The 27,580-nt window shown below is 39.9% G+C and overlaps 1 protein-coding gene across 4 annotated transcripts in view; it reads left to right on the top strand.

Annotated features, from left to right (window-relative positions):
- Nucleotides 1-27,580, top strand: part of LOC126175265 (uncharacterized) — a 247,585-nt gene that overhangs the window by 151,668 nt on the left and 68,337 nt on the right. For all 4 annotated transcript variants that reach the window (XM_049921911.1, XM_049921910.1, XM_049921913.1 and 1 more), the window contains 2 exons: nt 1,190-1,339; nt 11,949-12,075. In XM_049921911.1, the coding sequence (XP_049777868.1) occupies nt 1,190-1,339; nt 11,949-12,075 (277 nt within the window). The remainder of the gene's footprint in view (nt 1-1,189; nt 1,340-11,948; nt 12,076-27,580) is intronic.

Here is a 27,580-nt window from a genome sequence, read left to right on the forward strand (position 1 = left end):
TCTCAGAAATGTTTTGCCATTCACCGTGAATATAATATGACTGTGTCCTACCCTCCCTCCTTCCTTTGCTAAGATGCTGGGTATGTTCTTGTGATGCTACCAACTACTACTCAGTTATGCAACTACCATCCACCATTTCTCTAGCCATCTCAGTTACCGGATTCTTTTCCACTCCCAATAGTGTCAAGCCCATGACAACTGACCCAGTACAGACTTCTAAATCAGAATAAGTTTGCAAATTCTTCATATGGATTTGCACCTCCCTTCTCAAGAATTGACCTCATGTGATCCTCCACATGTATGTACAAGGTCCAAGGCCAGAAACTTATGTTACCTGTATTGTTTCCCAACTTAGCTTCCTCTTAATCATTAGAGAATTTCAAGATGCTGAAATCATTCAACATGGTGCCTCTAATAGATGCAGAAAACCCGGTATATGCTTTGTACATGCTGAAGGCGAGGATCAACACCCTTTGTTAGAGAAACCTCTCTTGTCATCAGGAAGAAAGCTCACCACTACTATTGTCCACTATTTGCAACCTTTATGATCTTGACTGTACTGCTTACTCAGTTGTTTTCCTTGGATCCCAAGTCATGAGGGATTTCTGGGATATAAGCTAGCTGAGCACTCAGCCAGGTAAGTGACCACACAGTTGACATTAATAATGGGGATACTAAGCACTGACATACTAGCACTGATGAGATTTTGTTCCATTAGAGCCAGAACAAGGAAAACTGGAAGCCATCAAGAGATAATGTTTGTTCCTGTAGGTTCATCTACATCTACATATGTATTCCACAAGCCCTAGTTTCTCTCATCTTATCTTCGTGGTCCTTATGTGAAACGTACATTGGTGACAGTGGAACTGATCTGCAGGTGGACTCGTGCACCAGTTCTCTAAATTTCCTCAATAGTGTCTTGCATAAAGGGCATAGTCTTTTCTCTATATGTGTCTCCCTCAGATGGGGATGAAACATCAGTGAATAGTTTTATACTTTGAATACAGCCTTGCAGCCTGGAATTTTTAACTGTAGTACTCAACATTTTCTAACAAATACATGCCTTATAATTTGTGATTTATATTTTAATTGCGTATTGATTCTCACAAAAACGTTTTCTTGGTTAATTGTTCTATTCAACAAATTAATTTTCATACCATTAATTTTTCTTTTCATCTTCTCTATATAGAAAAGCACAAAAACAGAATATGAGGTACCTCTTGCTCAGATAGCCCTAGGGCAAGCAGGAGATGCACAAATACAATTCTCTGACGTAAAGATCATTGTGAAACAGTGCATCTGTGATCGAAGAACAACACTGCATCATAATGTTTTTATGGTAAGTAATCACACACGGCCATTCAGCATGCGCATTACATTTTTGAGTGGTGTGCCATAGTTTAATTCATGATAACATAAGTATCATTCTTCTACAGAGGATATATTTCGCCTTGGTGTCTGTCCGTGCTAGTTGTTGTGGAATGAGTGCTCCATTCCACAAGACATTCTGCATAGCCATGTTCTGTTCAGGTGTTTGCTGATCTGTTGGTAACTGTGTTACCGTGTCTGGCGTGCGCACACATTATTTCTAGGGTTAATTGCACATATTAGCAACACAGTAATTTTCATGCACTATATATTAGGTGGTAATAATTACAGAACAACATAAAGAAGTAAACGTTCATCCATATGTCATATGTTCGTATACGCAGTCGGTAACTACTGACACACTTGGAAAGACAAAGATAACTCCATTAATAAAACCAGTAAAATAGAAACAACATACAATTACATCAGAAAAAAGCAATAGATGTTGTTGTTGTGGTCTTCAGTCCTGAGACTGGTTTGATGCAACTCTCCACGGTACTCTATCCTGTGCAAGCTTCTTCATCTCCCAGTACCTACTGCAACCTACATCCTTCTGAATCTGCTTAGTGTATTCATCTCTTGATCTCCCTCTACGATTTTTACCCTCCACGCTGCCCTCCAATACTAAATTGGTGATCCCTTGATGCCTCAGATCATGTCCTACCAACCGATCTCTTCTTCTAGTCAAGTTGTGCCACAAACTCCTCTTCTCCCCAGTCCTATTCAGTACCTCCTCATTAGTTATGTAATCTACCCATCTAACCTTCAGCATTCTTCTACAGCACCACATTTCGAAAGCTTCTATTCTCTTCTTGTCCAAACTAGTTATCATCCATGTTTCACTTCCATACATGGCTACACTCCATACATATACTTTCAGAAACAACTTCCTGACACTTAAATCTATACTCGATGTTAACAAATTTCTCTTCTTCAGAAATGCTTTCCTTGCTATTGCCAGTCTACATTTTATATCCTCTCTACTTCGACTACCATCAGTTATTTTGCTCCCCAAATAGCAAAACTCGTTTACTACTTTAAGTGTCTCATTTCCTAACCTAATTCCCTCCGCATCACTCGACTTAATTCGACTACATTCCATTATCCTCGTTTTGCTTTTGTTGATTTTCATCTTATATCCTCCTTTCAAGACACTGTCCATTCCGTTTAGCTGCTCTTCAAAGTCCTTTTCTGTCTCTGACAGAATTACAATGTCATCGGAGAACCTCAAAGTTTTTATTTCTTCTCCATGGATTTTAATACCTACTTCGAATTTTTCTTTTGTTTCCTTTACTGCTTGCTCAATATACAGATTGAATAGCATCGGGGAGAGGCTACAACCCTGTCTCACTCCCTTCCCAACCACTGCTTCCCTTTCATGTCCCTCGACTATTATAACTGCCATCTGGTTTCTGTACAAATTGTAAATAGCTTCTCGCTTCTTGTATTTTACCCCTGCCACCTTCAGAATTTGAAAGAGAGTATTCCAGTCAACATTGTCAAGTCTACAAACACTAGAAACGTAGGTTTGCCTTTTCTTAATCTAGCTTCTAAAATAAGTCGTAGGGTCAGTATTGCCTCACGTGTTCCAGTATTTCTACGGAATCCAAACTGATCTTCCCCAAGGTCGGCTTCTACCAGTTTTTCCATTCGTCTGTAAAGAATTCGCGTTACTGTTTTGCAGCCGTGACTTATTAAGTTGATAGTTCGGTAATTTTCACATCTGTCAATGCCTGCTTTCTTTGGGATTGGAATTATTATATTCTTCTTGAAGTATGAGGGTATTTCGCCTGTCCCATACATTTTGCTCACCAGATGGTAGAGTTTTGTCAGGACTGGCTCTCCCGAGGCTGTCAGTAGTTGTGATGGAATGTTGTCTACTCCCGGGGCCTTGTTTCGACTCAGGTCTTTCAGTGCTCTATCAAACTCTTCACGCAGTATCGTATCTCCCATTTCATCTTCATCTACATGCTCTTCCATTTCCATAATATTGTCCTCAAGTACATCTCTCTTGTATAGACCCTCTATATACTCCTTCCACCTTTCTACTTTCCCTTCTTTGCTTAGAACTGGGTTTCCATCTGAGCTCTTGATGCTCATAGAAGTGGTTCTCTTATCTCCAAAGGTCTCTTTAATTTTCCTGTAGGCAATATTTATCTTATCCCTAGTGAGATAAGCCTCTACATCCTTACATTTGTCCTCTAGCCATCCCTGCTTAGCCATTTTGCACTACCTGTTGATCTCATTTTTGAGACCTTTGTATTCCTTGTTGCCTGCTTCATTTACTGCATTTTTATATTTTCTCCTTTCGTCAATTAGATTCAATATTTCTTCTGTCACCCAAGGATTTCCTCTAGCCCTTGTCTTTTTACCTACTTGATCCTCTGCTACCTTCACTAATTCATCCCTCAAAAGCTACCCATTCTTCTACTGTATTTCTTTCCCCCATTCTTGTCAATTGTTCCCTTATGCTGTCCCTGAAACTCTGTACAACCTCTGGTTCTTTCAGTTTATCCAGGTCCCATCTCCTTAAATTCCCACCTTTTCGCAGTTTCTTCAGTTTTAATCTACAGTTCATAACCAATAGATTGTGGTCAGAGTCCACATCTGCCCCTGGAAATGTCTTACAATTTAAAACCTGGTTCCTAAATCTCTGTCTTACCATTATATAATCTATCTGATACCTTTTAGTATCTCCAGGCTTCTTCCATGTATACAACCTTCTTTTATGATTCTTGAACCAAGTGTTAGCTGTGATTAAGCTGTGCTCTGTGCAAAATTCTACCAGGCAGCTTCCTCTTTCATTTCTTACCCGCATTCCATATTCACCTACTACGTTTCCTTCTCTCCCTTTTCCTACACTCGAATTCCAGTCACCGATGACTATTAAATTTTCGTCTCCCTTCACTATCTGAATAATTTCTTTTATTTCATCATACATTTCTTCAGTTTCTTCGTCATCTGCAGAGCTAGTTGACATACAGACTTGTACTACTGTTGTAGGCGTGGGCTTCGTGTCTATCTTGGCCACAACAATGCATTCACTGTGCTGTTTGTAGTAGCTTACCCGCATTCCTATTGTTTTATTCATTATTAAACCTACTCCTGCATTACTGCTATTTGATTTTGTATTTATAACCCTGTATTCACCTGACCAAAAGTCTTGTTCCTCCTGCCACCGAACTTCACTAATTCCTACTATATCCAACTTTAACCTATCCATTCCTCTTTTTAAATTTTCTAACCTACCTGCCCGATTAAGGGATCTGACATTCCACCCTCCGATGTGTAGAACGCCAGTTTTCTTTCTCCTGATAACGACGTCCGCATGAGTAGTCCCCGCCCTGAGATCCGAATGGGGGACTATTTTACCTCCAGAATATTTTACCCAAGAGGACGCCATCATCATTTATCCATACAGTGAGCTGCATGCCCTCGGGAAAAATTATGGCCGTAGTTTCCCCTTGCTTTCAGCCGTTCGCAGTACCTGCACAGCAAGGCCGTTTTGGTTAGTGTTACAAGGCCAGATCAGTCAATCATCCAGACTGTTACCCCTGCAACTACTGAAAAGGCTGCTGCCCCTCTTCAGGAACCATACATTTGTCTGGCCTCTCAACAGATACCCCTCCGTTGTGGTTGCACCTACGGTACGGCTATCTGTATCACTGAGGCACGCAAGCCTCCCCACCAGTGGCAAGGTCTATGGTTCATGGGGGGAAGCAATAGATAGTGCTGCCCAAGTCTGCCTGTTGTCTCAAGAAGACAATGACCTTTATACGCAGTAATAACGGCCTGGCTGTGCTGGTACTGCGAACGGCTGAAAGCAAGGGGAAACTACGGCCGTAATTTTTCCCGAGGGCATGCAGCTTTACTGTATGATTAAATGATGATGGCGTCCTCTTGGGTAAAATATTCCGGAGGTAAAATAGTCCCCCATTCGGATCACCGGGCGGGGACTACTCAAGAGGATGTCGTTATCAGGAGGAAGAAAACTGGCGTCCTACGGATCGGAGCGTGGAATGTCAGATCCCTTAATCGGGCAGGTAGGTTAGAAAATTTAAAAAGGGAAATGGATAGGTTAAAGTTAGATATAGTGGGAATTAGTGAAGTTCGGTGGCAGGAGGAACAAGACTTCTGGTCAGGTGACTACAGGGTTATAAACACAAAGTCAAATAGGGGCAATGCAGGAGTAGCTTTAATAATGAATAGGAAAATAGGAAAGCGGGTAAGCTACTACAAACAGAATAGTGAACGCATTATTGTGGCCAAGATAGACACGAAGCCCACGCCTACTACAGTAGTACAAGTTTAGATGCCAACTAGCTCTGCAGATGACGAAGAAATTGAAGAAATGTATGATGATATAAAAGAAATTATTCAGATAGTGAAGGGAGACGAAAATTTAATAGTCATGGGTGACTGGAATTCGAGTGTAGGAAAAGGGAGAGAGGGAAACGTAGTAGGTGAATATGGATTGGGGCTAAGAAATGAAAGAGGAAGCCGCCTGGTAGAATTTTGCACAGAGCACAACTTAATCATAGCGAACACTTGGTTTAAGAATCATGATAGAAGGTTGTATACATGGAAAAACCCTGGAGATACTAAAAGGTATCAGATAGATTATATAATGGTAAGACAGAGATTTAGGAACCAGGTTTTAAATTGTAAGACATTTCCAGGGGCAGATGTGGACTCTGACCACAATCTATTGGTTATGACCTGTAGATTAAAACTGAAGAAACTGCAAAAAGGTGGGAATTTAAGGAGATGGGACCTGGATAAACTGAAAGAACCAGAGGTTGTACAGAGTTTTAGGGAGAGCGTAAGGGAACAATTGACAGGAATGGGGGAAAGAAATACAGTAGAAGAAGAATGGGTAGCTTTGAGGGATGAAGTAGTGAAGGCAGCAGAGGATCAAGTAGGTAAAAAGACCAGGGCTCTTAGAAATCCTTGGGTAGCAGAAGAAATATTGAATTTAATTGATGAAAGGAGAAAATATAAAAATGCAGTAAATGAAGCAGGCAAAAAGCAATACAAACGTCTCAAAAATGAGATCGACAGGAAGTGCAAAATGGCTAAGCAGGGATGGCTAGAGGACAAATGTAAGGATGTAGAGGCTTATTTCACTAGGGGTAAGATAGATACTGCCTACAGGAAAATTAAAGAGACCTTTGGAGATAAGAGAACCACTTCTATGAACATCAAGAGCTCAGATGGAAACCCACTTCTAAGCAAAGAAGGGAAAGCAGAAAGGTGGAAGGAGTATATAGAGGGTCTATACAAGGGCGATGTACTTGAGGACGATATTATGGAAATGGAAGAGGATGTAGATGAAGATGAAATGGGAGATACGATACTGCGTGAAGAGTTTGACAGAGCACTGAAAGACCTGAGTCGAAACAAGGCCCCCGGAGTAGACAACATTCCATTGGAACTACTGACGGCCTTGGGAGAGCCAGTCCTGACAAAACTCTACCATCTGGTGAGCAAGATGTATGCAACAGGCGAAATACCCTCAGACTTCAAGAAGAATATAATAATTCCAATCCCAAAGAAAGCAGGTGTTGACAGAAGTGAAAATTACCCAACAATCAGTTTAATAAGTCACAGCTGCAAAATACTAACAAGAATTCTTTACAGACGAATGGAAAAACTAGTAGAAGCCGACCTCGGGGAAGATCAGTTTGGATTCCGTAGAAATACTGGAACACGTGAGGCAATACTGACCTTACGACTTATCTTAGAAGAAAGATTAAGGAAAGGCAGACCTACATTTCTAGCATTTGTAGACTTAGAGAAAGCTTTTGACAATGTTGACTGGAATACTCTCTTTCAAATTCTAAAGGTGGCAGGGGTAAAATATAGGGAGCGAAAGGCTATTTACAATTTGTACAGAAACAAGATGGCAGTTATAAGAGTTGAGGGACATGTAAGGGAAGCAGTGGTTGGGAAGGGAGTAAGACAGGGTTGTAGCCTCTCCCCGATGTTATTCAATCTGTACATTGAGCAAGCAGTAAAGGAAACAAAAGAAAAATTTGGAGTAGGTATTAAAATCCATGGAGAAGAAATAAAAACTTTGAGGTTCTCCGATGACATTGTAATTCTGTCAGAGACAGCAAAGGACCTGGTTGCAGTAGGTACTGGGAGATGAAGAAGCTTGCACAGGATAGAGTAGCATGGAGAGCTGCATCAAACCAGTCTCAGGACTGAAGACCACAACAACAACAACAACAATAAGATACCATGGCAAATATCATCACTTTATGCTTCCAGGCTGATAGGCTGTGGTCGAAGTATAAAACTCTCCCCTGACGTTTCGTTTCTGACTGCGGGAGACATCCTTGGAGGTGCAGCGGCCTCCGAGGATGTCTCCCGCAGTCGGAGACGAAACGTCAGGGTCAAGTTTTATACTTCGACCATGGCCTATCAGTCCGGAAGTTTTAAGTGAAGACAATACTGGCTGTGAAAGCTTACATTGTATGATCATGGCAAATATCAGTTCCTGTAGATTACAGAACAACTCGGAAACAGGAACTGTTGTTGTTGTTGTTGTTGTTGTTGTTGTTGTTGTCTTCAGTCCTGAGGCTGGTTTGATGCAGCTCTCCATGCTACTCTATCCTGTGCCAGCTTCTTCATCTCCCAGTACCTACTGCAACCTACATCCTTCTGAATCTGCTTAGTGTATTCACCTCTTGGTCTCCCCGTACGATTTTTACCCTCCACGCTGCCCTCCAATACTAAATTGGTGATCCCTTGATGCCTCAGAACATGTCCTACCAACCGGTCCCTTCTTCTGGTCAAGTTGTGCCACAAACTTCTCTTCTCCCCAATCCTATTGAATACTTCCTCATTAGTTATGTGATCTACCCATCTAATCTTCAGCATTCTTCTGTAGCACCACATTTCGAAAGCTTCTATTCTCTTCTTTTCCAAACTATTTACCGTCAATGTTTCACTTCCATACATGGCTACACTCCATACAAACACTTTCAGAAAAGACTTCCTGACACTTAAATCTATACTCGATGTTAACAAATTTCTCTTCTTCAGAAACGCTTTCCTTGCCATTGCCAGTCTACATTTTATATCCTCTCTACTTCGACCATCATCAGTTATTTTACTCCCCAAATAGCAAAACTCCTTTACTACTTTAAGTGTCTCATTTCCTAATCTAATTCCCTCAGCATCACCCGACTTAATTTGACTACATTCCATTATCCTCGTTTTGCTTTTGTTGATGTTCATCTTATATCCTCCTCTCAAGACACTGTCCATTCCGTTCAACTGCTCTTCCAAGTCCTTTGCTGTCTCTGACAGAATTACAATGTCATCGGAGAACCTCAAAGTTTTTATTTCTTCTCCATGGATTTTAATACCTACTCCAAATTTTTCTTTTGTTTCCTTTACTGCTTGCTCAATATACAGATTGAATAACATCGGGGAGAGGCTACAACCCTGTCTTACTCCCTTCCCAACCACTGCTTCCCTTACATGTCCCTCAACTCTTATAACTGCCATCTGGTTTCTGTACAAATTGTAAATAGCCTTTCGCTCCCTATATTTTACCCCTGCCACCTTTAGAATTTGAAAGAGAGTATTCCAGTCAACATTGTCGAAAGCTTTCTCTAAGTCTACAAATGCTAGAAACGTAGGTTTGCCTTTCCTTAATCTATTCTCTAAGATAAGTCGTAAGGTCAGTATTGCCTCACGTGTTCCAGTATTTCTACGGAATCCAAACTGATCTTCCCCGAGGTTGGCTTCTACTAGTTTTTCCATTCGTCTGTAAAGAATTCGTGTTAGTATTTTGCAGCTGTGGCTTATTAAACTGATTGTTCGGTAATTTTTACATCTGTCAACACCTGCTTTCTTTGGGATTGGAATTATTATATTATTCTTGAAGTCTGAGGGTATTTTGCCAGTTTCATACATCTTGCTCACCAGATGGTAGAGTTTTGTCAGGACTGGCTCTCCCAAGGCTGTCAGTAGTTCCAACGGAATGTTGTCTACTCCGGGGGCCTTGTTTCGACTCAGGTCTTTCAGTGCTCTGTCAAACTCTTCACGCAGTATCGTATCTCCCATTTCATCTTCATCTACATCCTCTTCCATTTCCATAATACTGTCCTCGAGTACATCGCCCTTGTATAGACCCTCTATATACTCCTTCCACCTTTCTGCTTTCCCTTCTTTGCTTGGAACTGGGTTTCCACCTGAGCTCTTGATATTCATACAAGTGGTTCTCTTATCTCCAAAGGTCTCTTTAATTTTCCTGTAGGCAGTATCTATCTTACCCCTAGTGAGATAAGCCTCTACATCCTTACATTTGTCCTCTAGCCATCCCTGCTTAGCCATTTTGCACTTCCTGTCGATCTCATTTTTGAGACGTTTGTATTGCTTTTTGCCTGCTTCATTTACTGCATTTTTATATTTTCTCCTTTCATCAATTAAATTCAATATTTCTTCTGTTACCCAAGGATTTCTAATAGCCCTCGTCTTTTTACGTACTTGATCCTCTGCTGCCTTCACTACTTCATCCCTCAAAGCTACCCATTCTTCTTCTACTGTATTTCTTTCCCCCATTCCTGTCAATTGTTCCCTTATGCTCTCCCTGAAACTCTGTACAACCTCTGGTTCTTTCAGTTTATCCAGGTCCCATCTCCTTAAATTCCCACCTTTTTGCAGTTTCTTCAGTTTTAATCTGCAGGTCATAACCAATAGATTGTGGTCAGAGTCCACATCTGCCCCTGGAAATGTCTTACAATTTAAAACCTGGTTCCTAAATCTCTGTCTTACCATTATATAATCTATCTGATACCTTTTAGTATCTCCAGGGTTTTTCCATGTATACAACCTTCTATCATGATTCTTAAACCAAGTGTTAGCTATGATTAAGTTGTGCTCTGTGCAAAATTCTACCAGGCGGCTTCCTCTTTCATTTCTTAGCCCCAATCCATATTCACCTACTACGTTTCCCTCTCTCCCTTTTCCTACACTCGAATTCCAGTCACCCATGACTATTAAATTTTCATCTCCCTTCACTATCTGAATAATTTCTTTTATTTCATCATACATTTCTTCAATTTCTTCGTCATCTGCAGAGCTAGTTGGCATATAAACTTGTACTACTGTAGTAGGTGTGGGCTTCGTATCTATCTTGGTTGTAATAATGCGTTCACTATGCTGTTTGTAGTAGCTTACCCGCATTCCTATTTTCCTATTCATTATTAAAGCTACTCCTGCATTACACCTATTTGTCTTTGTGTTTATAACCCTGTAGTCACCTGACCAGAAGTCTTGTTCCTCCTGCCACCGAACTTCACTAATTCCCACTATATCTAACTTTAACCTATCCATTTCCCTTTTTAAATTTTCTAACAGGAACTAGCACAAAGAAATCGTGCAGTGCCCACATTACTTGGCTAACCACCCAAATCAATTAGATCAGTCACAAGTTCCAGGAATTACCTTGTGTACTGCATCTGTGAATGACAAGCTCCGCAATGGAACTACTGTGTGTGGGAACATTAAGCACTAAGTCTATCTTAGATGATAGAGTGGTGAGAGGCAAATCCATATTTATAGCATATTACGATTCTAGAGAAAGCTTTTTATAATGGGGGAATACACTCTTTGGAAGTGTGAAGGGAAGACGGATAAAGTACAGGCAGCTGAAGGCTGTCTGTAACTTTATAGAAATCAGACTGCAAATATCTCTGAGTTTAAGGACAAGAAAAGGAACCGGTCATTGAGAAGGGAGTGAGATAGGGTTGTAGCCCCTTCCATGTATTTTTGTTAAGAATATATTTCTTTTGACGTAGACAGATACATTGACTGTAACTCAGGTATATGCATTTAATGCATTATATTTTACACTTCAGAATGGCCACATAGGCCAAACCATGTAATAGTTAACAGTATAATAACACTTAAAGTTTGTTTAATCCCACATATACCAGCTAGTGTAGGAAATTTATATAATTCAAAAAACCAGTGAGAAACAATAATGGAAATTTGCTGGGTGGACCCATACGTAAAATAAGGGAAAACCAACCCCTGACTTACAGTGGATCGATGCATGGAGCACAGAAACACGCAACAGGAGATAGCATTTGCACTAGCTTTCAAGCTATAGAAAGAGAGATATTGCTTGAAGGCTATTGTGAATTCTGTTTCGTTTCGTGTGTTTCTGTGCTCCACCCATTGATCCACTATAATGTAGTGGTTGCCTTCCCCTTATTTTACATCTGAAACCAAGTAGAAATTCAGAAAGGGAACTAAAGTTCAGGGAGAGGAAATGAAAATTTTTAGTTTGTCAGTGATTTGTAATTCTGTCAGAAGCAGCAAAAAGCTTGTAAAATAAGTTTAACAGAATGGATGGTATCTCAGAAATAAAGTGTCTGTAACATAAATATCAATAAAAGAAATGGGAGACAAAAAAAATTAGATGACTATTGCTATTTGGGCACCAAAACTATTAAGGATGCCAGAAATGCTGTCATATTTAATATCACTATTGTAAAACATGTACTTTTTGTGTAATGAGTCATCAGTGCCACTTTTTTCTTCATTAATTTTTTGCACAGGATCTTCTACACCTCATTGCAGAAGTATATAGAATACGCTATGCAGTTCCACTTAAAGAATATCCAGGCTTAGGAACAAACTGTCATTTGCTTGCCAGTGAGGTAGTTTCTCAAATGGAACACTGTGGTGAGTATTCCTATGCATTAAACAATCTCTTTTTATTCATGTTCACATCAAAAATGCTATATGTATGATCTCGTTCCCAATGAAGACAGCATTAAGAGCTATGTTATTCTGGACTTAATAATATAGCAATGAAATTGTTATTTGCAGAATATTCCGTCGGAACATAGACATGTTAAAAATGAAACATGAAGTACCAATGTTCCACTATAATACATATTTTATATTTTGTTGCAAACTGGCTTTATTTTCCAGTGCACCATCAGACAACTTAAGACTGAACCAACAGTCCACACAATATCAGCAAGAGCTTGTAGCTGTACAAAGATTGTCATCTCCTGTGGTGTGTGACGATTTAAAGAGTGTGCCTCTATACAAAAAGCTTAAAATTGTGTTGCTTCAGTTTGACATGGGCACAAATTAAGAAATGTTGTGTAATGATACACTGAATGTTATAGACTCAAAGTATGTGACTTTGGGCATTTGTTTTGTACTCATTTAAAATTGAAGCATTACACTTTTGTCTTTTTGTGTAGGTACATAAGCTTCAAATTGTCACACTTTGGAAATAAGTCTTCCTACATTTTATGTTACTTTGATTTATTTGTTTATCTCAGACCACTTTCTTGATGACAACAGTGCACCATTATGTAAAGAATTGCTTGTAAATGAATTTTCATGATAATCCATTTTCCTTTCCATGAATTTTTTTTAAATTTTTCTAAACATTGAATTAAATTTATGCTGTTTACGTTTTTCTTATCTTTATTTCTTTATACTATTATTGCTCTAACATTCAGATGGTACGCTCTCTGCATGTAGTTTTCCTGTGGCATCATTTTCCAGTCTCTTCCTTTAGTGTGACAGAAAGGGCCATAGGTTTTCGTTATTTCATATTGTGAAGTTTGATAAAAACTACAACAGTCTCTGATACAAATATTTATTGAATTACTGGTTTTGAATATTACGATGATTTTCAGATTGATCTGTCATGAAGCGAGCAGAGTAAACAAATAAAATGTATTTCCACAAATAGTGTCCTCATAGACTACAATCACAATAAACTGGTGAAAACCATGGCCCATAATGTTGGGTCGTCCCTGGTATACTGTGCTTACAACAATGTTGCAAACAACTGAGGGGACATATCCGCTAGATGCCACTGGCCGAAGACAGTTTGCTAAGGTGTGATTCTGCATAAAACTGGATACATTAAAATGCACTTTAAGATAGAGCTGGAGTTTTAGCATGGCTCCAAAGAGAAATATTAGTTTGAATTAGAAAACGTAGTTGCAAATAAGTGTCTGTTAAATATGCAGCACTATAATTAACAGCAATATGTAAACAGATAAAAAAGGCACAGGCACAGCGGGCATACCAAGAATGGATCTAAGAAGCCATGGATGATGTGAGGCCACAGTGTGAGGAAAATGGACAGAATCAGAAATACAATTGATAAAAGCTCTAAAGCTTGAACTGTGAGACTGTTGCGGTATTTACAAAATTTCATAACACTGGATCACTGTCACTATGAAGATAACTGTCACCCTTTATCCATTTCAGTTTATCTTTATTAATTTTACAGTTGTTTTTATACCTACTGCTGTTAGCACTGTTACTCCACTACAACTTCAATAACAAATAATGCTACTGTTGTTGTTCTTGTTCTGGTCTTCAGTCCGAAGACTGGTTTGATGCTGCTCTTCAAACTACTCTGTCCTGTGCAAGCTTCTTCATCTCCAAATAGTTACTATAACCTGCATCCTTTCTAATCTGCATACTGTATTCATCTCTTTGTCTTTCTCTACAACTTTTACCGCCGCCCCACTCTCCAATACTAAACTGGTGATCCCAGAATGTCTTTATGATGGCAACCAATTTCAGATTTCTATTCTCCTCAGTTCTATTCTGTACCACCTCATTGATTACATTACCTACCCATCTAATCTTCAGCATTCTTCTGGAGCCCCACATTTCAAACGCTTCTGCTCCCTTTTTGTCTAAACTGTTTATCATCCATGTTTCATTTCCACGGACACTTCTGCAAATGCCTTCAGTAAAAACTTCCTTACACTTAAATCCATATTTGATTTTAACAAATTTCGCTTCTTCAGAAATGCTTTTCTTGCCATTGACAGTCTACATTTTATGTCCTCTCTGCTTCGGCTGTCGTCTTTTATTTTACTGCCCAGCAAAGCTCATCTGCTACTCTTGGTATCTTGTTTTGTAATCTAATTTCCTCATCACCAATTGATTTAATCAGTTAGTGTCCTCCTTTCAAGGCACTGCCCATGCTGTTCAACAGCTCTTCTAAGTCATTTGCTCTCTCTGATACAATTACAGTGTCATTGGCCGATAATAATGTTTTTATTTATTCTCCCTTAACTTTGATTCCTTCACTATTATTGCTTGCTCAGTGAGCAGATTGAATAACATTAGGGATAGGCTACAAGCCTGTCACACACCCTTGTCAACTACACTGCTTCCCTTTCACATTTTTAAATTCTTACAAATACAGTATGATTTCTGTACAAGTTGAATATACCATTTGATCCCTGTATTTTATCCATTTTACATTCAGAATTTCAAAGAGTGTATTCCAATTGACATTGTCAAAAGCTTTCGCCAAATCTATAAAAGCTGTAAACTTAGGTTTGCCATTCCTTAACCTTTGTTTAAGATAAGTCATAGGGTCAGATTGCCTTCCATGTTTCTACATTCTCCAGAATTCAAATTGATCTTCAGTACTAATACTTCTACTACAGTAACATATTATAATGTCAGGGTCACTGACCCTTGGAGAACAGTTAAATAGTACATTGTCGTATGCAACTACACTATATTTCTCTTTACTGTCGTCTGAGATGGACACACACACACACACACACACACACACACACACACACACACACACACAAAATTTTCTACTTTCAGATTATATGTAGCTTCTCTCGACATTCCGTAGCAGATATGCCACTCTATCAGGTCCAGCAATATTTTGCTGCCTCCAGACATATTTCACTGAGTCTTCTCAGTCTTCTTAGGTATACTTGAGGTTCCGTCCCTTCACTCTTCTGTTGCTGTGCAAAGTGATCATGGAGCTATCGGAATTAATTTGCAATCCTTAGGGCCATACACTGGTCTTACTTGTCTCTGCTGTGGTGTCTGTGTCCAGTTGTAACATCTTGCTTTTTCTGTGAAGTATCAACTAAAGCATTTAATGTATCAAAGTTGTATTTTGTTCTTCTTCTTCTTCCCCTTCTTTCACTTCACCATCTTCGGGGTGCATTGGATCAATAATTTTTTTGTGTGTATTGTTCTTTTGTCAATGCCCAGTATTTCTTCATTCTTCCTGATCTTCTCTTCTTCTGAGATGATGTGTTTGGGTTTTTGTGTAGATTTGTCTTGGAAACTTATATTTTCGCCTTTAGTAATTAATTTAGCTGTTTGATTGATTAGTGATTTTTGCTGAAATCTTTAGTTCTAGTAGGTCTTTCTGAGTTTCTTCAAACCAGTTGAGTTTTGTTTTGCAGTCAGAGTGAGCTGAGGTGACTGACACTCCGGCACTTGCTGTGTCGTTTTAAATCTGCGGACCACGCCACTGCACATGTGGCCACAGATACACGAGGCACCAGAGACGTTTATTGGTGGCAAAGACATATAACACAAGCATGAAATTAAATTTTTGGCTGAGCGATTGATCAACATGGTGATATCGATTTATCACTGTGAGCTGCGCTGTAGCGACGTCTTTGTGAGTTTATCGTAGAAAGTGCCAGATTCCGTGATTTGTCCGAAGGTGAAGTCACCATCTCTATTAAATTCACTGAATTTTGATTGCTTCTTTCACTGTTGTGTCCCAGAAAGATGAAGTCGATGCTAAAATTTTTATGTTATGGTATGCCATAGAGTGCCCATTATCAACGCAGTGTTCTGCCACTGCCAGTTTATTACATTGTAAGAGATGAGTGTACTTGCAGTGTTTTGTGTATATCTTGCATCTCTCAAGGACTGTACATGTCGCCTAAATGATTTGTGAATGGCCACACTTACAGGGGATCTTGTAAACCCCAGGCTTCCGAAGCACCAAATCATCTTTAATGGAACCCAGGGGTGCTGCTGTCTGGTGGAGGGCAGGAAATAACTTTCACTTTGTGTTTGCAGAGGATCCGTCCTATTTTCGATAATAGGCGTCCCACATAAGGCACTACAAATGAAACCAGCAGCGGGTATAAGGGATGCGGAAGAAGACACAGAAAGTTTTAAATCCATGGCTTTTCTTCCATATGTGGGAAGCCTATTGTCAAAAATAGGACGGATCCTCAGTAAACACAAAGTGGAAGTGATTTTCCGCCCTTCACCAAAGACAGCAGCACTCCTGGGTTTGGTTGAAGATGATTTAGTGCTTCGGAAACCTAGGGTTCACAAGATCTCCTGTGAGTGTGGCTGTTCATACATCAGACAGACCATACGTACAGTCCATAGGAGACGCACAGAGCACCGCATGTACACCCAAGTCTTACAACCTAATAAATCACTAGTGGCAGAGCACTATATTGACACTGGGCACTCTATGACACACGATAACATCGAAATTCATCTTTCTGGGAGTTACTAGAGAAATAAGCAATCAAAATTCGGTTGGCGATGACTTTGATTAATAGAGGTAGCAGCTTCAGCTTAGGCAAATCATGGAATCTGGCACTTTATGTGATAAACTCACAAAGACGTCGTGATGGTGCAGCTCGCAGTGATTCATCTATATCACCTTGTGGCAACTGCCATAGATCTAATTTCATGTGTGCTCTACTATACCTATTTGCCACCAATCAGCGTCTCTGGACCTTGTGTACTGTGGCTGCATGCACAGTGGTGCAATCCACAAGTTTAAAAGGAAGGAGCAAGTGCTGGAGCATCAGTCACCTTGGCTCACTCCGAAGATGCAGCCAAAATATTAGAAGTGAAATTTATGCAGCTGCATGCCCGAAATTTTATGGAACAACTGAAAGATTTGTTTGGTTAATCTGTTAAGAGTTCATTCTGAGAAGATGACCATAAAAATTTATCCTTCTTTTTGGCATTGTATCTGAAAGTTTTTAGATTTGCTTGTAGGGAGTTTCATTTTTTATGTATACTATCTTATTACCTTGGACTTTCGGTTGTATGATTTTCCTTAAAATTTTTCTCCCCTTTATCTCAAGTTTCTCCATTTGGCCTCTGAAGTTAATGTTTAGTGTTTCTGCTGCACACAGTGCTACTGGATTAATCACTGTCTTGTGATGTATGATTTTGGGTCCCCTTTTTTAAGGTATCTTTTGTTAGTTGGAAGGCCAGTTCAAGTTTTTCTGTGGATTCCATTGCTTTGCTTTCGCCAGCATTCCAACTAATCTATTCTCAGAGATATTTAAATTCTTTTACTATTTCAGTCTTTTATTCTTGGACTTTGAGGTGTTTGTTAGTTCTTAATGTTTGTCATAATTTTAGTTTTTTTCAAAGGTGGTGTGAAGATCTATTTTAACTGCTTGTTTCTTTAGTTCAAGGATTTATCCCTGTGCTTCTTTCACTGTTTCAGCAAACAGGGCCATATCATCTACAAAGGCAATGCAATTTACTTTAAGGTTCTTCTTTTTGCAACCCAATGTTGTACCACTCTTTATATATGTTCCATTCTCTGATTACTGTCTCAAGCGCACAATTGAACAGCAATGGTGAGAGCCCATCCCCCTGTTGCACACCCATTTTTATTTCGAAGGGTTCTGATAGTTCACCTATGAATTTAACTTTCAAAAATGTATTTTTAAGCATTGTTTTTATGGTATTAGTTGTTTTTTATCCAAATTCATTTCTTTCAGGAATGCTAAAAGAGATTCTCTGTGAGTTGAATTATACGCTTTTTTTAAATCAACAGAGGAGATTACATATGTCTGTGCTCATGATTTATGGTATATCATAATGTTTTTGAGTTCTAGTATTTGTTCTGAGCATTACCTGCCCTTTCTAAAATCATCATGACATTCCCCAACTTGTGGATCCAATTCTGGCTCTGCCCAGTTCAAAAGGACTTCAGAAAGAATCTTGTTATGTTACATCCAGTAGTGATATTCCTCTATAATTGTTGGGGCCTGTCATTAAGCTTTCCTTGTGGATCAGGTGAATGAGAGCTGTTATCCATTCTGCAGGGATCTCTTCTTCTTTCCAGATTTTATCTAAAACACATTAAAGGGATGTAATTGCATTTTTGTCAGATTTTTTCCATATTTCAGTTACTATTTGGTTTCCTCTGTATGCTTTGTTATTTTTCAGTTCTGAAATTATCTTTTGTCGTTCTTTAGACGCTGGTGGTTCTGAATCCAACTTCTGACTGTTATTTTTCAAGGATGGGTTCACAATTCAGGAGCTTCTCAAAGTACATGCTAGTATCTTGCAATTTTGTGTGTCTTTGTGAGCAATGGTCCCATTTACAGCTCGAATTTGGAGGGTGGGAGCTTTCTATCTTGATAACCTTTGTTTGAACATTCTGTGAAAGCTTTTTGTGCTTTTTAGTAAATTCATCATCAATTTGGGAAAGAAATCTGTTTTCATGACTTTTATTAATCCTCTTTATACTTCTATCTACCACTTTTCTAACCCTAATGATCTAATGATATTTAATTACTTTCTTCTGTTTTCTGTGATTACCAATTTTGCAATGCCTGTTTTCTTGTTTCACGGAGGGTATCATATTCTAGCAACCACCAGACATGCTTTTTGCTTTTTATATTGGGTGCTGTTCATTCGGCCATAGTAAAGAGATTTTCCTTGATATCCTCCTAACTTTGAGTCTGAACTGTTTCTGTTGCTCTTATGAATTCATCTGATTTTAATATTTTTTTGGTGCTGTATTTTTTACCCTTGTTTTGTTTCATGCTGCATTTCCTGTTCGGGATGACTTTGAACTTAATTTTAGAGAGGTGGTGGTCCACATCCAAGTTTGCTTCCCCGAGTACCCTATCATCGTGATTTCTTTGTGATAAATTGCCTTGATTGTCACATGATCGAGTTGAAATTATCCTGGGTTTAGAATTGGAGATGTCCATATCATTTGTTTTCATGGTAGTGTTTTGAAAACTAAAAATTTAAGAATTAGGTGGTGTGCTTAGCTAAGTTCTATTAGCCTGGTGCCATTTCTGTTTGGACTTTTATGGGCAGGATAATCTCCAACAATTTTCTTATATTTTTTCTTTACCAATCTGTGCATTACAGTCTCCAAGAAGAATGATGAAGTTTTTATCAGTAATTTTCTGAATAATGTCATCTAGTGGGTTCCAAAAGGTTTCCACATTTTTTTTGATTTCTTGTTATCTTCATTTATAGGGACATGGGCACTGATGAGTGTGTAGATTTTGTTTGTGATTGTGAATGTAAGAAATGAGTATCTTTCCAATGGGGAATCGAAGTCAGCTATTGGGTTTAAGATATTTTAGTCTATTATAAAGACTGTTCCAAGATGTGGCACATTTTTCATCACACACGGTCCTACTTTGCCTTTGCACATAGAAGAAATGAGTATCTTTCCAATGGGGAATCGAAGTCAGCTATTGGGTTTAAGATATTTTAGTCTATTATAAAGACTGTTCCAAGATGTGGCACATTTTTCATCACACACGGTCCTACTTTGCCTTTGCACATCCTAAAACCTTTGGAGTTGAAGGTATATGTATCCATGTATAGCGTTTCTTTGAGTGGCTGCTATGAGTATGTTGTAATACTTTTTCCATCTTCAACAATGAGTTTACATTAAAAGTTGCTAAGTATGTTCATTGTTCATATTGAAATTTGGGTGAGGTTCCAAGACACTATGACTTGTCTGTGTGATGTTGCAGGCTCCTCAGAATAAAATGTCTGTTGATGTACTGGCGTACGGTGGACTATCCACCTAGCATAAAATAGTTTACATCACACACTTCCATGAGTGATGAAAGTTATTTTGGGAGTAGCCCACAGCCCACAATAAAATACAACCAAGGTTGTGAGTCCTGAATGTGTTTCTTCTGCTCTCTCTGATGTTGGGAATCTGAGTTTCCCTTCCACCTTTGAGAGACTGTTGACCAGGTTTCACCCAGTAAACCTAGACAAGGGCCCTCACCAGGTGCTACCATCCGGAGCCAAATGGACCCAGATTTATTTACAAGGTGTTACACTCCCCCCGCCCCCCCCCCCCCTTCCTCCTTCCCCATCACTTGTGAGATGAGGCCCCAGACTTAAGACTGCAATGGTGGAGTTCCTCTTTTGCCCTATATATGTCATACGCAGTTTTACTTCTTAACACCTGCTAGAAGTCTTTTGCTGGATCTTCAACTAAGGAAGATTCTCATAGGCCCTGATCTGGACTGCCAAGTTTGCCACAGTCTTCCCCTCTCACTGATTCTGTACAGATATGTAGGAAATGGCCTATGCCCAGAAAGATAATTGACCGCTCTCCTACTTGGGTCAGAATGTTACCTGATGCCTTTCATTTACATCAGGAAGAAATTGAAACGTTCTTCTTCCTGTGTCTGATGACTTTCTCTGCTGGCATTCTAAAATTTTACATTATTTATTGCTAGTGAATTTGTTGCAATTTCCCCAAGAATTTCACGTCTCTTTTTTGTACCTTTTTTTCCAGCCAATAGATGGCAGCCTTTTTTCTTATGTGTAGGTTCAGGGGACAAATGCTCATTAATATTGTTAGGACACCCATAGAAGTGCTAGATAACATTATTGGCAAACAGCAATCTGTCAGTTAAGTAAAATTAGTCTTGATGACACTCAAACAACTGTGCAATCGAGACTATTTTTTTACCAATTTATCCATAGAAGTGAAGCCAAAGACCCCGCATAATTGTGCCAGTGTTCCTCGCTGAACTTTCCTGACCACAGTGACAGATCTCACCAGTTACAACCTGTGTGGCTAAGTACTGGCACCATAGCCCACAATTACAATTTATATAGACTCATGGTATAGTAAAGTTTGGGCAAATGAAACCTTTGTGCCATGTTAGTAATTTTCCCCACCTTACAACTCCCTTTCCATATGTGGGGGTTGAATGTTCAGTGTTCATCTAGGTGCACGTCTAAATACCTGTTGAAGGTATGCCTTCAGATTATAACCTGATTTATATTAAACTATGGATCCCTAATAAATCTTCCTTTAAGTACAGGTTGATTATAAACAGCTCCTGTTTCAAAACACTGTAGTAAAAAAAATTCACATAATGAAGTAAAATTTGAATGGAATATTATCTAAGAAGGGCGAAAAGTTACAAAAACAAAAAAAATATTTCAATGAAAATTTTACCAGCACATTAGAGCTTTGTGCTCCACGAGCAGATGGTGAAAGCAGGCATGCAAGCAAGGCGTACTGTACCCCCTTCCATTGTCACAAAAAATTGGTGGGTGGGTGGGGAGAGTGTAGAGGCTTGTGTTAATGAGGAAATTGGTCCTCAGGGAAATACTAGAAGAAATTTTGACTGTATTTATATTCCTTATTGATTTACAGATCAGATATGTCAAGCTGCAGTTCAGTGCAAATTGAGTACTCGAAGCTTTTTCATTTTCCCATTAAATTGTGCTATGAATCCTGATCTTGTTCCCCACCAGCATGACTCTCACTCCGTGTATAGACACACGAACTAATAAATTCAGTGACAAATGTGTATTTCCACACTTTCTTCAAGGCTGCTAGGAATATCACAGCTCTGTGCCTGTGATATCTACACTTTTATAGAGTGCTAAAGAACCTGCAACACACACAAAATATTTTGCAAGCAGGGCTGTGAATGTTGTCTGCCATAACCTGCGCGGGACCAGCGATTGTCACCTTTGATAACAGCGCAATGCAAGATTGTTCTACTTCAAGTGGACATAAATATTCAGCAGCAACTACCAAGTATTTATTCATGAAATCACCATCTGTGAAAGAGCACAAAGACTTCATTAAAATTAATGCTGTTTTGAAGCTCGTCAGACCAGCACACTCACTTAATGTTTCCTCCTCCTCAGAGTGCGTACTTTGTGTTTTCCGCTTCCTTGTGTCACGTGGTAAGTTGTGTAGTGCCTTCCTGAAAGTAATAAACTTCTTATGGAACACTTAAACATTCTGCAAAGCTAACTTTTGTGTAAAATGCTAAGATTCCTCACGCCAGTTCCACAGTTGGCACTTCTCTCTTGTTGTTGCAACCGCATAATGTGTGCACATTTCCTGCACTCCCCACCTCACTGCAACTGCTCTGCATGTGACTTAGAATGTGAGCGGACATGATTTCTCACACTCAGAATAAGTGAGATGTTAATCCCTGCAGTAGATAGTGCTGCAAGCGTCATAACATAAATGGATTCGGCTACAAATGACAGCTGAATTGCAGTGTGACCGCTATGGTGTGAGTTGCACGTTAAACCAACCGTACTGTGCAATATGCATGATGGAACAAGTTTGACGTTCAACAGTTGTAGTCCTGCTAGTTCGATAAGCCCATCCACCACGGCAAAGTCATACCACTTTGAATGAGAAAAATCAGTTTTTCACTGTCCTAAGGCCAAAAACTACATAAAAAACAAAGTTTGTGAGCATACAAGCTGTGGTGGGAGTTTAGAGTGGCAGTTTCCCACCGCAGAGCACATGGCTGGCGGTTCCTACGGGGCCATGGTGAGCGGCTAGCGTTTACGCAGCCTTGGAAAAACCCGAGTGGGAGTTGGCAGGGGCACCTATGGCTGAGTTTGCGCGCTATGTGAAATTTGTATGCCAGATAAAAATTGATAAAAACAAAATTAAGAGTAACACAGAGATGCGAGTTGGCACTCATGGACGGAAATATATGTGAAACTAAATTATCTAGATGCACAACAACTATATAGAATAGTTTAAAAGTTATAGTCTTCATAAAAATTGTAAATTTATGAAAGTTCAAAAGCTAATACCTAGGCAATGCTTTGGCCGATTAATATGAACAAAGTGTTTACGGATGCAGCTAGTAGAGCTGCATTGTGCTTTCATAGCCGATTTAGCTGAATAAGTACCATTTTTGAACGAGAGGTTGGAATATAGGATTCGACTGAGAGAATCTGTTTTGGGTTATAAATAAATTTAGAGAGACAAAACTAGTGGCAGCATTTTAAAGTTGAAAGAGGTAGATGAGTAGTTAAGTAAGTATTTTCAATTGTTTATTTTGTTTAGTATCCAAAAAATCTGGGAAAAGCAAAATCATGCCACAAGAACATGTGGCAGGTATGAAAAGTTGGACTTCATATTGTTTTTGCCCAGAAAATGTCCATATTTTTCAGTGTATCATATGTATTTTTGTGTCTAGTTTTAGAATATTCATAATTTTTTTGTCAAACATTGTTTTGAGTTAGGCAGTCGTTTCGAGGGTGCATAGGGTGGCAATCTCTGATGGGGGGAGTTTGTTCTGAGCGACACTAAGAGCCGGATGTGCCACCCATCTGGGGTAGCCACATCCAAGGACAAGTATGTATATAGCGACGTTCGAAAGCGATAAAGTGGATCGCAATATAGTGGTTTAGGACAGCAGACAAGAGTGTATTTTGTGAATTGTGAACAGACTGTCGAGTGCCGTGATCGCAACATGTGAATTTTATAGTGAAGTCTTATAGCATAAATTATTAATGGCTGCCCTTACTTAAGAGCCCCTCAGACTACATTTTTAGTGTGTAGTGAATATATTGAAGAAAAATAAACTACTTGTTCAAATTATAAGTCAGTGTGAGTGACTCAATATTTTAAATTTCACTGCAATACCTGCCTGCATTTTGTTATATTTTTTGCCAGCTTAAAAATTGAGTTTATGACAGGTGAGAGCTGGCACCACCCTATGACGAAAAATGTAGCCAAACGTTGAGATCAGCCACATGTCTGGGCCAAATCAATTAAGCTGAGTGTAACAAGTACTTCAATGTATAGTACCCAGTACCGTCATAAACAACATTGGGTTTTAATTGTCTTGAGGCCAAAAACTGCATAAAAAGCAGCAGTGACATTGGGTTCAACTGTCCTGAGGCCTGAAACCACATAAAAAGCAGCAATGAAGTTGGTTTTTAATTTTTTTGCGTCTGGCTTGAGACACATTCAGTGTGCTGTCCATCGTTTTCTGCCATGAGCTGAAATCTAGAAACACCATGTTACATGACCAACAGGAGTGCCCCAGGAATCACATTCAGAATGTCACAAAGCATACCTTTGGTTCAGTTATGTTTGTATCGGAGCACTGAACACAGTGTCTTTCAGATAATCCCACAGCCAGAAGTCATGCAGATTAACATCAGGTGATCTGGCTGGTCAGGCTGTAGGAAAATGACAGCTGATACTTCTAGTATTTCCAAAACGTTTATGCAGCAGTTACTTCACTGGCTCTGCAATGTGCAGAGGAGCACAGTCTTGCATAAAAGTGATACTGCCCCCACATCCTTTCTGTTGACGGGCCAGACTGATGTTAATACACAAAACACTTTCATAGCATTTACCAGTGATGGTACAGGTAACATAATCTGCGGGGCCCATCTCCTTCAAAAACAAAAAATATGGTCTTGCAATAACTGATAACCGCACCACACAGTTACCTTTGCAGGATGAAGCAGTACCAGTTGATGTAGCTGATTTTCCGTTGCTCGTATTCTGCAAGTCTGTGTATTGGCATTTCTTTTGAGACGGAAGTGGGCTGTGTCTGTCCATAGAATGCTCCATGGCCATTCATTGTCCAATTCCATGTGGGCAAGAAAGTCTATAGCAAATGTTTGTCTTATTGGCAGGTCAGCATGAGGAAATTCCTGAACAAGGGTAATTTTGTATGGCTACCAACACGGGATGTTCCGTAGACAGTCCTCACAGGCATGTCTAAAATTGAGGCACTTTCCTGTGCATTGTATGCTTGCACACCATTATTCGACTCCTCATGCAATGCTGTAGACACTACTTCTACTGATGTTGGATCAGTTGTTTTCCTCCGTCTGTCATATTGCACTTCGAAAGAACCTGTCTTTTTTCCCACATCATTTTCTCCAGAACCTTAGCAGACATCAGACCAATGTCTTTTTTTCGTACCCTTGAGTGTTCAGAATTTATGCAGAGCATTGAGACAGTTGTGCTGAGCATCTCACACACAACTGAGGAATGGCTGTGTACACAAAGTCTTTTATTTCGATATTCTATATTCTGCTGCTTACAGCGCCATCTAATGGCGAAATTTTAGTTAACACCCCCCCCCCCCCCCCCCAACACGTTTCTCCATTCTTCAATAATATTCTATTCAAATGTGACGTCATTCTGAGCAGTAGTTATTTTTTACAGTGTTTTGAAACTGGGACTGTAATTGTAATCAGTGTGTCGATTTTTGTGGTGCTGCCTTGATTCACACCTGCAAGCACCAATTCGTGCACGATTCCAAGGAATTTGCCACAAATATGTCCTAGCAAATTTCAACTGGTGGTGTGCACGAACTGTACAGCCGCCAACAATTCATAACTGTTTTGTGTTCTATCCAGAAATGGTTCTAAATTAATGTGCCAGAGTTCAGGAGCACAGTACATTTGGTAACTGTTGACATGAGACTTGATATTGTCTCACATTGCTCTCAACAGTAATACAATACACAGTAGTATAGCATTGTTGGGCAGGCTGATTCCCTTAAAGCCTTCCTCACATGGGCGAATGGGCCATGTTTCTCATTGAGAAGCACAGCAGGCGTGGTGTCTGTCATACTTGCTGCACATTCTGAAATAACCTGCTACATCTCAAAGAATGTACTCCTTATCATGATTTGTGCCCTCAGTGCTCTCCAGTGGCAGTCTGTGGCAGCACCTGGCACATAAATCACACAGTTGCCTTACAAAAATAGACATGCATAAAATGCTGCATTAACTCTGTATGCAATTGCCGAAGAAAAGTGGAGGAAATTGCGATGAAGATGGCTGTGTCAATGACTTGAACCACGAATAATGCTGACAACCAGCTCACACACATACTAGTAGAAATTATTCATTAACTCAGTTTAATCTATATCCCATTTTTTATTTTAAATTGAACATAGTTAAAGTTCAGTGTCTAATGTCAGTTTACTCATGCACAATATCCATATTCTCAATGTTGCTATGGTAACCGGATTCGGACACGACCAGAAGACACTGGCCAACCAGCCGAAGACGTCAACAGTGATTTGCTGAAAACTATGGAAAGACAAAACAGTGCTGGACAGACAGCAAAGAAAACAAAGCAGAATGTCAAGTCCAGAGAGTGAATCAAATTGAGACCCTGTACGTAGCAATATCAGGAACCAAACAATGATGAGTGCAACAAACAATATGAGGTCACAGTTGGAACACAACTGAGATCCGGGCCTCTGCACAGCTAGCTATATAGTGTGGCCATGAGCACTGATAGTTTGGCATAATTGTGTGGCCCCTGCATAGCATTTGCAAATTTTAGGGGCAACGGCCAGCGGCTGTTGTCTAGTTCCATGTAGTTGGTGTTCCAGCAGAGGAGTCACCAGCTGAGAGAAGGAACATGAGTCATGGGGCAGTGCACTAGGAAACGATGGTCTGGGAGACGACTGTTGAGTGGATGGATGCTGTGGTGAGGTTTCTGTTTCCTTACCTGCATCCACAGGAATCACAGATGGTGCTCGAGAGTACAGAGTGTACTAGTGTGACTGATGGATTTGCAAGCATGGTAACTCCAACACTGAGTAACCCACTGATTGATGTGCACTCAGTAGGCAGGGACAGAGCTGGTTGGTGTGTTGACTCTTGGAGTATTGACTGTCATAAGATGCTGCCCATGGGTGACCACCACCATAGCTGGCATCCATGAAGATTTTGCTTCTTATGAAAGTGCTCAGACCACTGAAACTGGGAGGTATCATCCAGCATGTCAGATTCAGGGTTCCGAGGGCTGTGGCATCAAGAGATGGAAGAGAGTATGTGGCTAATGTCCACAGATGAACAGCAGGACAGCAGTGGCCCTGTAGGTGCTTTGGAACATGGTGAGTGCCAATGTAGTGGTAGATGCGCCCACTGCTTTCATTATTTATTGTTTAAACCATCGTACCATCCATTCCACTTTGCCATTGGATGGTGGGTAAAAAGTTGGGCTAAACAGGTGTTTGATCCATTGCCATTGCAGAACTGTTCAAAGACAGCCGCCATGAATTAAAACCTGTTGTCTGACACAAGTGTGTCTCCCTTCAATGGAGAGAATCTGGATAAGTACATTGAGGGTGGCAGCTGTATGGGTGGACACCATGCTAACCACCTTTGGGTAGTTGGAAGAAATGTCCACAATGAGCCATGTAGAGACCAGCAAAGTCCACATGAATGCAGTTCCAGAGCAACAGGGAGTAGGCCTGGGCGCGGAAGTCTGAGATGGAGCAGCATGATATTGAACATATGCAGGACAGCTGTGCATCATGACCTCCATGTTTTATTCAGTCCTGGCCAGTAGGCATGTTGCCTGGCAGAGGCTGTCATCTGTGACGTACCCCAA

This window comes from Schistocerca cancellata, chromosome 3, assembly GCF_023864275.1.
Source record: "Schistocerca cancellata isolate TAMUIC-IGC-003103 chromosome 3, iqSchCanc2.1, whole genome shotgun sequence".
Classification (NCBI taxonomy): Eukaryota; Metazoa; Arthropoda; class Insecta; order Orthoptera; family Acrididae; genus Schistocerca; species Schistocerca cancellata.